Genomic DNA, 13,339 nt, shown 5'->3' on the forward strand with positions numbered 1-13,339 from the left:
CAAAACAAACATCAAAATCAACACAAAGATGTGTCACTGAGCACAAAAGGAATCTTTTCCTTTGGGCCATGCCCATCCCAGTCCCTGACCTAAACCCTATAGAAGATGAGTGGGCTGAACTGAAGAGAAGCACCAACATGGATCTGGGAATCTGGAGAGATTCTGAATGGAGGAATGGTCTCTGATCTCTTGTCAGGTGTTCTCCAAACGTATCAGGCATAGGAGAAAACTCAGAGCTGTTATCTTGTCAAAAGGAGGTTGCAAAAAGGCAATAATTAATAAAAGCCAAGGGTGCCAATAATTATGGCCAACCTGTTTTGGAGAAAAACCTTATTTCATAATGTGATTCCCCCCACCACCACTTTCAATTAATTTACTTCAATAAAAGGTTAGACTTTTTTAAATGAAAGCTCAAAAGGATGAACAATGTAGATTTATTTTTACAGCCATCTTTGATCATATTTACCAGGGCTGCCAATAATTCTGACCACAACTGTATGCGAGTTTGTGTATCAGACGAAGCCGTGCCATTCTTTCACACGCAGAGACACGAATAAATCATTTATTAGCGACATGCACTGACTGGCTGTTGTTGCATTTATTTTTGCTGCGTGACAGGCTGAAATTTAACAGCCCTTATTAAATGCTAGGTTTCTTTGTCATCATGCAGTTTAGAAAAATATTGCTCATCGAATTGTAAATGACAAGCCCACCTCTATGGAGCTTATATTATGACAAAATGATTTGAATTTGAATTGTGTAAATCTGAATTATTTGCAAGTGTAATCTAACAAAATTGAATTTTAGGTGGTAGTTTAAATAGTTCTGAATTTGAATTTTTTTTAAACGAATATTGAACATTTGAAATTTAACAAATTGAAATGTTTTTATGGCTGAATTTTATAGACATGTATTTTCAAACAGTAATATTCAGTTTAAAAAAATTCAGATTCAAGTTTTCAAGATGAAGAAATTCAGAACTTCAAATTCAGTTTTCTAAAATTCAATGTCAAAAATTCAAGTTCAAAAATTCAGATCTGACAGAAAGTAGGTCACAGGTCATCCACAGGGAAGAGTAGATGATCTCAGAAAAGTCGAACAGAGCATTTTGGCCAATTGGGGACTGCGGAAGTTTTCCAGCGCGAACGTGGTGGTGGTTCAAGAGGTTGCCACTCTCTGACTCTTGTCATGAATCGCCCGGAGGTCTATTACATGTACGGCGCAGTCTAGACCGGACGCGAACGGTGCGACGCGACCCGTGAAATCCCCAACAGCACACGGATTCCCCATCCTATTTCTGACCTAGTCCCAGCTCTTTGCAACAGTCGCTTCAAGCTGTGTTGCGTCGCGCCGCTCGCGTCCTGTCTGTGTAACTGAGGTCTAGTAGACAAGCTGGCGTTCTAATCAATTTTACACAAAATGTAGGCTACTTTAAAACAAACACCAGAGACCGCTTAGACAAATGTCCCACGTGCTGAGAACGCTAACCTAACATATAAACACAAAATCATTCATGTTTAAGAATCTTAACGTTACCTCCGGGCGATTCATGACAAGAGTGGACATTAAAACGCTTACGTGAAAACCGCTGTGGCTCACTGTACGAAGATAGTGATATTAAAGGACCAAACTCAGTACAAATCATATTAATAAACCATACTTTGTATAAAAAATCAGATGAGCCCAGAATACTACGCAACGCGTTTAATTGTGCATTAACGTTAAGCATTTCCTTACCATAGAAAACCGTTATAAGAAAACGCTTAACGTGGCTCACTGTACAAAGACAGTGATATAAGGACCGTACACATCATATTAATAAACCATACTATGTATAAAAAATCAGATGAGCCCAGAATATGAACGCAACACATTAAGCATTTCCTTACCATAGAAAACCTAGAAGAAAACGCTTAACATGGCTTAGCCTACTGTACAAAGACAAGGACCAAACTCAGTAGCCTACGCATCATAATAATAAACCATGTATAAAAAATCAGATGAGCCCAGAATATGAACGCAACGCGTTTCATTACGCGTTAAGCAAATTCCTTAATAGAAAACCGATATGAAAACGCTTAACGTGGCTTACTGTACGAAGACAGTGATATTAAAGGACCAAACTCAGTACAAATCATATTAATAAACCACTTTGTATAAAAAATCAGATGAGCCCAGAATATGAACGCAACGCATTTAATTAAGCATGTTCTAATCAAAACCGTTATAAGAAAACGCTTAACGTGGCTTTGGCTACTGTACAAAGACAGTGATATAAGGACCGTACACATCATATTAATAAACCATACATGTATAAAAAATCAGATGAGCCCAGAATATGAACGCAATGCGTTTAATTACGCGTTAAGCATGTTCTTACCATAGAAAACCGTTATAAGAAAACGCTTAACGTGGCTTAATAAACCTTAAATGGTCCTTAATAAACCATAGGCCTGCCTACTATGTATAACAAATCAGGTTTAAGGTTTATTAAGCCACGTTAAGCGTTTTCTTATAACGGTTTTCTATGGTAAGGAAATGCTTAACGTTAATGCACAATTAAACGCGTTGCGTAGGTATTCTGGGCTCATCTGATTTTTTATACAAAGTATGGTTTATTAATATGATTTGTACTGAGTTTGGTCCTTTAATATCACTATCTTCGTACAGTGAGCCACAGCGGTTTTCACGTAAGCGTTTTAATGTCCACTCTTGTCATGAATCGCCCGGAGGTAACGTTAAGATTCTTAAACATGAATGATTTTGTGTTTATATGTTAGGTTAGCGTTCTCAGCACGTGGGACATTTGTCTAAGCGGTCTCTGGTGTTTGTTTTAAAGTAGCCTACATTTTGTGTAAAATTGATTAGAACGCCACCTTGTCTACTAGACCTCAGTTACACAGACAGGACGCGAGCGGCGCGACGCAACACAGCTTGAAGCGACTGTTGCAAAGAGCTGGGACTAGGTCAGAAATAGGATGGGGAATCCGTGTGCTGTTGGGGATTTCACGGGTCGCGTCGCACCGTTCGCGTCCGGTCTAGACTGCGCCGTACATGTAATAGACCTCCGGGCGATTCATGACAAGAGTCAGAGAGTGGCAACCTCTTGAACCACCACCACGTTCGCGCTGGAAAACTTCCGCAGTCCCCAATTGGCCAAAATGCTCTGTTCGACTTTTCTGAGATCATCTACTCTTCCCTGTGGATGACCTGTGACCTACTTTCTGTCAGATCTGAATTTTTGAACTTGAATTTTTGACATTGAATTTTAGAAAACTGAATTTGAAGTTCTGAATTTCTTCATCTTGAAAACTTGAATCTGAATTTTTTTAAACTGAATATTACTGTTTGAAAATACATGTCTATAAAATTCAGCCATAAAAACATTTCAATTTGTTAAATTTCAAATGTTCAATATTCGTTTAAAAAAAATTCAAATTCAGAACTATTTAAACTACCACCTAAAATTCAATTTTGTTAGATTACACTTGCAAATAATTCAGATTTACACAATTCAAATTCAAATCATTTTGTCATAATATAAGCTCCATACACCTCACCTTCCCTGTTTCTACGAATATTGCACAGGCTGTCCTCCTCTAGTTTACCTGCCAAACAAACAAGGTTGTCATGAGAGCCTGCGAGATCTCTCTTTCTCCAGGAAGATTGAGGGTTTTGGTTGTCTATAAATACCCCCTCCCTTTGCCTCCTCTCATTCACTTCCTGGCCTTTAACAGGGGTCAAGTTGCACAGCTGCTCTCATTGCTAATGTTAACCTGCTCTGTAGAGCTCTGTTCCTCTGGGCAGTCGCCTGCCAGTGGCCTTGTGTTGGTTCCTCTTTAGAAAATAAGAGATCTGTGCTTTTTATTGGTGGGAGGGGGGGAGATTACCCAGGGTACCTCACATCCAATCTAACATGAGTCTGAATTCAATTCAGACTGATTTTCCAATCGTTTTAAAAAAAAAAACTGCACCATTCAAATAATTAGCTCACAAATACATGTTTTGCTAAATGTTCCTTTTTGTATGATGTCAGTTAGGACATCACTATGTTAGTCTATATTGTTTCTGTGCCAAGTCTTTCTTGCTCAATTCACAAGCTGACAACTCAGCTAAAATATATAAACACTGGTTTACCCTGTCACATGTCTTCATGACCTGCTTTTGTCTTCCAGGCCCGAATAGCGTTCCTCCAAGGAGAAAGAAAGGGTCAAGAAAATTTAAAGAATGACCTTGTTAGAAGAATAAAAATGTTAGAATATGCATTAAAGCAAGAAAGGTTTGTAATGTTTTTTTTTTTTCTTGCATTTTTTTTTTTTTTTTTTTTAAACCCTTTACAATAACGTTTCATTTGTTAACATTGTTTTAACTAACATGAACTAACCATGAGCAATACATTTGTTCATGTATTTGTAATATGTATCTGTAATCTTTGTTAGAGCTGTAAACGATTAATCGCGATTAATCAAATCCAAAATACAAGTTTGTGTTTACATAATATATGTGTGTGTATTGTGTATAATTATTTTCTATATATAAATACACACGCATGCATGTATATATTTGAGAAATATTTGCATTTATATACTGCATATATATTTTTATTGGATTTATATTATATATAAATATAACTATTTTATATATAAATAACACATTTTTCTTAAATATATACATGCATGTGTGTGTATTTATATATACAAAATAATTATACACACATTAAAGTTAGTTTGTAAACACACATTAGTTTGTAAACACAAACTTTTATTTTGGATTCGATTAATCGCGATTAATCGTTTACAGCCCATAATCTTTGTTAACGTTAGTTAATAAAAATCCAGCTGTTCTTTGTTCATGTTACTTTACAGTGCATTAACTAATGTTAATATTAGTTAACATTAACTAATGTTAGTTGTAATTAACTAACAAATACAACTTATGATTTTAATAATGTATTAGTAAATGTTGAAATTAACATTAACAAATATTAATAAATGCTGTAGAAGAGCATTTCATTATTAGTTAATGTTAACCAATGAAACCTTATTAAAAAAGTGTTACAATTATTTTTAATGTATTATTTCGTAATCCTTTTTAAATGTAATGATACAAAAGTAATGTCATTTGTAAATGTATTCATAAAAATACAATTTTCTTTGTATTTTAACAAAAATTATTTCTTCCATTACCAGAGCAAAATACCATAAATTAAAATATGGGACAGAACTAAATCAAGGTGAAGTAAAAATGCCTAGCTTTGAATCAGGTAAGAGGATTCAACCTACTTTTGAAAATGTGTATATACACTACCATTCAAAAGTACTTCCCCTACATTTTTGAATGGTACTGTGAATGTCTGTGTATATGTTTTGTTCAAGGTTTATTGATGTATGTTTGTTTCTTTATTTCTTAAAGAAGATACCAAAGAAACAGAGGTCTCTGCTATACCTCAGAACAGCCAGTTAACGTGGAAACAGGGCAGGCAACTCCTCAGACAGTAAGTTAGCCTTGAGTCATTATGTTTTTGTAAATCACAGACACTTCCTCTGTGGGTGTGACCGTATTAGTCCTGCTAAGAAAGTTCATGGACTATTTCTATCACCTGAATGTCTGAGCTGTGTTCTGAATCTCTTTACACATCTGTCTTTTCAAGATATCTTCAGGAAGTAGGTTATACGGACACAATACTGGACGTTCGGTCGCAGAGAGTTCGGTCGTTACTGGGGCTGTCCGGTTCAGAGCAAAACGGTTCTGTGGAAACCAAGAATCTAGAGCAAATTCTCAATGGAGGAGAGTCTCCAGCCAAAAGAAAGGGACAAGATATGAAAAGGTACAGATTTTTCTTGATTTATTTGGTCCGACTCAACTGGAAGATTAATATAAACAGTTAAAATAAAAATTAAAACATTTCTAATGATGCTTTTGGTCCAACAGGAATCCAGAGGTTCTGGAGACATTTAATTTTTTAGAAAATGCTGACGATAGTGATGAAGAGGAATATGATGAGGGTGACATAATGGAGGACGTGCCTGACAGGAGCGATAAACGCAGAATAAAAAAACATAAAATTAAGGTGTGCAACCGTTTTAGTGGTAATTGCCTGGTAATGATATAATGATCTCAAACTAATCTTCCTCAGTATAGATTGTCTATGTAATATAACCTATTACGTGACTACTTTTCCAGGTAGGAAATGAAGGTTTGGCTTCTGACTTGCCAGATGACCCCGACACAGAGGAGGCACTGAAGGAGTTTGACTTCTTGGTGAATGCAGAGGATGGAGAAGGTGCCGGGGAGGCTCGGAGTTCAGGAGACGGCACAGAGTGGGGTAAAATAATACTCGCCAAACTCAAATAGTCAATTTTATTATCATTAATCATGGTGAAAACAGGGCACGTCGCTTGAGATTCTTAAAATATTTGAGTGTGATGATTGTGTAGGGTTAAAATAAGGCCTGCAATTAAAGGATTAGTTCACCCAAACAAGAACATTTTGTTGTCATTTACTCGCCATCATATTGTTCCAGCCCTGTTTTTTTTTTTTGTATCCCATGAAACAGAGAGCGATGTTAGGCAGAATTTCCACACAGCTCTTTTCCATACAGTGAAAGCGAATGATGGTTTATACTGAAACAATCCAAAACGGACATAAAGGCCCTGTTTACACCGGGTATTAAGATGCATTTTGGTCGATCGGATAATAAGTGGACGGCGCTAAATACAGGTGTACACTTTCGACCACTTCCAGAGGTAGTCGCAAATGCATTCAACCAGATCGCTTTCGTAGTGTGAACACTCATGTGGTCGAATGCATTCAAATAGCCGCAAAAGACCGTCTGAAAACGTACCATACACAATGTTCTCTCACCATTTCTGATCGTAAAACTAATCCTAATGAATTAAGCAGTTCAGTCCAAATTTTCTGAAGAGACACACTTCATATGATGATTTTTTGTTTCTATGTCGTCCATTAATGCGCAAGAAGTCGTGAAAGAGAGCCCAATTCAGCATTGGCACGCTGTCTGAGAAACTTTGGATGTGTGCGTGCACAAAACTTCTCACACTCTTGATTTGAATTCTCTTTTGCATTTTCATGCACTTGAATATTTAAATTGGCAAGGCTTAAAAACATGTGCAAATGATAAACTTTAGTTTATAAAATATAGCTGCAAGCAGCAATCACCGGGGCCAAGCGCAAGCAAGACGACAAGACATGCCAAAGTGGCTGGGAGTGTGATACCAACTGCAGCAAGGAGCAAAAGTGGCTGGGAGTGTGAGACCAACTGCAGCAAGGAGCAATTGAAGACATTTAAAGATGAATTTTAGCAAAATGGTTGAAAAATCACATACATTAACTATTCAATATGACTATAAAGTTAGGCCAAATAAGGTAAACTTGGTATCTATGTTCCCAGCTTGACCCAAGGAATCTATTAAGACCAGTGACATTTCAATAGCCAGATTTATACAAAAGTTATTAGCCTTTATAACAAAATAACTAAAACAAAATATAAAAAGTTATAACAAAATTTCCAAAATTGTGTTAGAACTTTTTATATTTTGTTTTAGTTATTTTGTTATAACTTTGTTATGACGCTGTTTCAAAATATTTTGAGTACCTTGTGATCTGTCAGACACATTAAGGAGTCACAAAACGGTATTTATTGTTTAAATGTCTCTAAAAATGACTACATTTGAAAGGTGAGACTTTGTAAATTCATATCAAAAGTACATGTCTGTCTTTTTTCTGATCCGCAATGTATTTTTCACTACGTGAGAACTTGGTGTGGTGTGAGAGTGGCGTCGCTTGTCAGACATAGCAACAGTAACTAAAGTGGTCGGGTCTTTGCGACCGGTCATTGACAGTATGGACGGGGATTCGTCAGTCCCAATTCAAAACAAATTTCATCACAATCAATCATTGTTCGTTTCAAATATATGAGAGCATCAAAATGATCCATGGGTGAAATTGATTGGATTTAATTAATTTTTTTGTCAGTTCCTATCATAATTTTAACATTTTGGCGTTATTGTTAGCTATTTACCAATGTTTTAAAATTTCCTTTGTTTGCATGTTTGGTATTGTTGGACTCGGCAAGGATTCTTAGGAGGTCACTCCTGTGAAAAAAACACGGGCTTCCTTGAAACTTCTAAGGGTCCTTCAAGGCTTTGTGCCAATGACGTATACTGAGTTTTTTTAGATACACCAATGTTCTCATAGACAATCATGGCACCCTGGACAAAGACACTGTGTGCCAATTTTCAGTAGACTAACGGTTGGGTGCGCTTATTGCTATTTTCATGATTTTTTTTTACTGTTATAGTGCCACCAAGTGGCCAATTGTCACGATTTTTTTCATGTCAACTCAGATTGAGCTTATGAACATGTGTCACAAGTTTAGCGAAAATATCTCATTCCGTTCACAAGTTATAACCATTTTATAGCGCCACCAAGTGGCCAATTGTCATGATTTTTTTTACGCGATCTCAGAATGAGCTCATGAACATGTGTCCCAAGTTTTGCGAAAATATCTCTTTCCGTTCACAAGTTATAACCGTTTTACAGTGCCACCTAGAGGCCAATTGTTGCGATTTTTTTCAAGTGATCTCAAATTGAGCTCACGAAGATGTGTCCCAAGTTTAGCAAAAAAATCTCTTCCGGTTCACAATTTATAACCATTTTAGTAAAAGTGACCCTGGTGCCATCAAAGATTTTGGTTCCCCTTAACGACCGTTAATTAAAATTTTTATTTTTTTGGATGATTATTTATTGTCAGACTCCAGAAAATATTATTGCAGTGGTTTGGTTCCGATCGGGCGAAAGACCAAGGATAAGTTCGCAAAAATAGGTTATAAAAAAAAATGCAATTTACTCGAAATTGGCACCTTAAGGGCAAATCGGAGATAGCCATTTTGTCCGTCTTGAGCCAAGGATTCCAACGATATGGGGCACTTGATCCTGGGACAAACGGTCTAAGAGCTATGAGCAATTTTGAACTTTTGGTTGCTGTAGCGCCACCTATGGGCCATTCGGGGTTATACTCTGATAGGTTGTCCCCAAATTGAGGCCTACCATCTGGCCACGTCTCTAGGCCTTACGGTTTGGCCTGCACGATGCGTTTTACGAATCCTTAATTACAATAGGGTTTCAGCATTTCATGCTTGAACCCCTAATAAGAATGAAGTCTTTTTGCCAGTTATAGCGCCACCTATGGTCCGATCTCCATGAAACTCTGCATGCTTCCTCACCATGTTCTGACACATATGCTCATCAATTTTGGTGAAGTTCTGAGTTTTCATTTGGGATTTATAGGCTTTTTAGTGTATTTTGCCACGCCCCTTTTCTAAATGACCCCGTTACAGCCACCCAAATGCAAAAGTTCAACTTTTTTTTTTGATAATTATTGATCTAGGGAGTCCAGAGAAATGTCCTAGACTGGTTTGGTTCCGATCTGGTGAAAAACCTAGGGCTAGTTCGCAAAAGTAGGTTTCGGACAAAATTCGACATAGCAGAAAATTTTTCTGGCCTAAATCGAAATTGGAGATAGCCATTTTGTCCGCCTTGAGCCAGGGATCACAGTGGTGTGAGACACTTGAGTCTAGGACAAACGGACTCTAGGAGTTATGGGCGATGTAGTACTTTTGCACTAAATCTGTAGCTGTAGCACAACGTAAAATTTGTTTGCGCGGTATTTGAGAACGGTTTGACGAATCAACACGAATTCCATAACTTTTTGTCGGTACAGTGTGGAGATGATACGATTCGATTTTGGTGAAAATCGGACAAACGGTCTAGGAGGAGTTCGACAAAGTAGGTTTTGACTGAAAATCAAGATGGCGGACAGGAAGTTCGGCCAAATATGGCAAACTTGGTATCTATGTTCTCAGCGTGACCCAGCGAATCTATTGAGACCAGTGGCATTTCAATAGGCAGATGTATTCAAAGGTTATTAGCCTTTTTGGAAATGTTGTTATAACTTTTGACCACAAGGTGGCGCTGTTTCGAAACTTCTCACGCTCCTTCAGGGCATCGTGCTGATGACCCATACCATGTTTCGTAACAATCCATTCATGCGTTCTTAAAATACAGCATTTTAGCACAAAATTCAAAATGGCCGACAGCCAAAATGGCCGACATGGTAAAATTGGATATCAGTCGACTCAGCATGTTGGCCTGAATCTAACGAGACCAATTTGATGATTTTTGGGCAAACTGTTCAGAAGTTATAAGCAAAAATAGCCATTTTTCATATCTCCGGACCAGTAGGTGGCGCTGCGCCGAAACGCAGCATGTAGCCTCAAGTCATGCTTGTGATGACATGTGGCAAATTTGGTCTGAATCCAACAAAGCGTTGCGGAGATACAGCCTTACGTCTGTTTTCGCAAGCGCTACGTAAAATTTGTTTGTGGGTTTTTTCGAAAATTGCTAAGCGAATCAACTTGAATTCCATAACTTTTTGTCGGCATGGTCTGTAGATGATCTGATTCAATTTTCATGGAAATTGGAGCAACGGCCTAGGAGGAGTTCGAAAAAGTAGCTTTTTCGGAAAATTCAAAATGGCGGAAAACTTTTCATGGCGCAAAATGACGTCATTGGGTGCAATCGAATCGTCACGAGGTCAGGAATCAGAGGAAAAAAGAATTTTGTTTCTAGCCCTTGTGGTTCAAAAGTTATTAGAATAAACATGAGTGAAACTTTGGACAGTTGGTGGCGCTAGAGGGAATGACTTAGACACACCAAAATTGGTGTATTTAATGTTGGGACTGTCCTCTATCCGAATGTCAAACCATTACAACTTTCCCGCGATCGGTTCTATGGGCTGCCATAGACTCCCAGAGCGGAAGAAGAAGAAGAATTATTTTTGGTACGGGAACAGATACAATAGGTGCCCGCACCTTCAGTGCTTGGCCCCTAAAAATGAGACTTATTTTACATCTTGTGAAAAGGGCATTATAGGACCCCTTTAAAAGGGTGGTTGATTATGATTTCACTTTTCTAACTTAAGTTAGTGTGTAATATTGCTGTTTGAACATAAACAACATCTGCACAGTTATGATGCTCAAAGTTCAAAGCAAAGGGAGAAATTTTCATTTAAAGAAATTGCTTTTTAAGGATTTCAACAAACGGCTGGTAGGAACTACACGACATTCCTCCCGGGTTAGTGACATCACTAACCCTAAAATGTACACAAACCCCGCCCCTGAACATGATTTATAGATTATCATGACAGAATATGCTAATCAATGACTAGAAGATAACTATACATAAGCTACATAAATTCATCAACTAACCATTCAGAAATATCCAATTGCTTTCTACATGTTGTCACTTCTTCTTGAGTCTCTCCATCATTGTCTGACTCCGGTTTGAACATAAAAGGCTAAAAGGTTTTGAAATTTTCAGTGCATGTGTCTGTGAGGTAAAAGGACATAAGCTGTTGTAGCTCCGCCCCCTGTGCCGGGATCAGCAGCTCATTTGCATTTAAAGGGACAAGCACAAAAACTGTGTTTTTGCTCACCCTCAAAAAGTGCTTAAACATGCTATATAAAAATATCTATGGGGTATTTTGAGTTAAAACTCCACTTACTCACTCTGGGGACATCAGAGATTTATTTTACATTTTGTGAAAAGGGCATTATACCACCCCTTTAATATCAAACACGTCCCACAGTTTAGAAGCAATAGACTGCATTTTACAATACTCACTTTTTTTGGCTGATTTGGATGTTAAGTTTGGGCATTTAGAGAAGAACAAAAGTGCACCGCCGTGAAGGAAAGGAAGGTGCGCTGGACTGAATGCTGCAGCAGCACAATAATCGTTTTACCTCGATTAACTAATCGCTGGAAGCCAAAACCAAACAATTAATCACACAGCACTAATATGGGTCCAGAAGACTAGAAATGTAGAGCACGAGAGATGGTACTTCATTAGTAAAAATCACCATCCACTTTTAATATATGGAGATGAGCTGCTCTGAAATAATGCATGTATTTTTAATTTTGTATATATATATATATACAAAAGAAATGATAAATAATAATAAAAATTGGATGATCGTGATTCGTGCATGCATGTCTTTTGTATGTGCTTTGTGGCACACGCTGGCCCTGCGGTGGAATCTTAATTAGGCCTGTTGCTGCATCAGCATTCCTGACAGCTTCCATTCTCTCACTGCTCCGACCAGAGCCAGCTGGGTCAAACACATCAGCCCATTACATCTGTCCCACACCCTTCTGCTTTCTTTATCTCTGCCTCTTTCTGTCTTACTCTCTTCTGTCTATTCTGACCCACTTCTTAACTAAAGATTATGTAAATCTAACCATAAATAGGACATGTATTTTTGGTAAAGAAGTATAATGTGTGTGTGTCACCCTTAAATGAAGACATTTATTACCATAAATGTGGTACGTTATTATTTCTGACTAAAAAAAATGAATTGCATGAAAAAAAAATCCTTTGTGGTTGGACTGGCGATAACCTTTCGCAGGGCAAATAAAACTTTTACACTGTAGGAAGCATTAAAAATATTTATTTTTGAGTCCTGTATAAATCATAAATACAATATGTATGCACTTACATATTATTGTGTTTTTTAAAGAGTATCAGAATACATTATTTAAAAAAAAAATTAAATGTACTTTTATATATAATATGAAAATGAAAAAAATATTACTGTGAATAAGAATTATATTTGTTTAATGCTAAATGTATACAAAATGTGTGAAGAGAATAAGTTACTTTGGATACTTGCGTGTTTACCCTGAAGCTTACCTCAGTTTTTGAAACCGAATATTGAGGTTATCCATTTACTTATTCGTAACATACCCAGTATGTCACATAACCTGTTTTTTGGAATACCCTCCTGAGGTACCAGAGGCTGGTGTCAAATTAAAGCTAAAATGTTCATTGATCCAACCCATATTATTCACTCTACTTTGTTTAATTTTGTGTTATAATACATTCATATATTGTTACATACCACAAAGTTGTTCTGGTGTTGAAGTGCTGGTGTATGTTCGTGAAACAGTCTATAGCTTGAGCCCTGTTTTTTACTCCAAGGTGTGGCACCTTGTTTACTGGGCCCTTCTCTTTCCTATTCTTAGCTGAGCCTCTGCCATTCACGCCTGGTGGGGGCAAGTCCTTTATCATGGGCTCTGATGACATGTTGGAAAGTGTGCTGGGCCTGGGAGACCTCGCAGATCTGACTGTGTCCAATGACGAGGCTGAATACAGCTATGATGTGAGTATGACACAGATTGCTCCTCTACTCTATTCTGGCATTAATAAATGATAGCCTCTACTTTAAAAAAACAACAACAAAAAAAGCCAAGGTCTTTTCCC

General features: G+C 37.4%; 1 protein-coding gene across 1 annotated transcript in view; it reads left to right on the plus strand.

Annotated features, from left to right (window-relative positions):
* strn3 (striatin, calmodulin binding protein 3) overlaps positions 1–13,339 on the plus strand; it is a 32,566-nt gene that overhangs the window by 11,051 nt on the left and 8,176 nt on the right. The window contains exons 2-8 of the mRNA XM_079633568.1: positions 4,176–4,279; positions 5,190–5,263; positions 5,413–5,494; positions 5,651–5,827; positions 5,932–6,070; positions 6,184–6,325; positions 13,102–13,238. Coding sequence (XP_079489694.1) covers positions 4,176–4,279; positions 5,190–5,263; positions 5,413–5,494; positions 5,651–5,827; positions 5,932–6,070; positions 6,184–6,325; positions 13,102–13,238 — 855 coding nt within the window. The remainder of the gene's footprint in view (positions 1–4,175; positions 4,280–5,189; positions 5,264–5,412; positions 5,495–5,650; positions 5,828–5,931; positions 6,071–6,183; positions 6,326–13,101; positions 13,239–13,339) is intronic.

The sequence above is a fragment of the Phoxinus phoxinus genome, assembly GCF_949152265.1.
Source record: "Phoxinus phoxinus genome assembly, chromosome: 13".
In the NCBI taxonomy this organism is placed as follows: domain Eukaryota; kingdom Metazoa; phylum Chordata; class Actinopteri; order Cypriniformes; family Leuciscidae; genus Phoxinus; species Phoxinus phoxinus.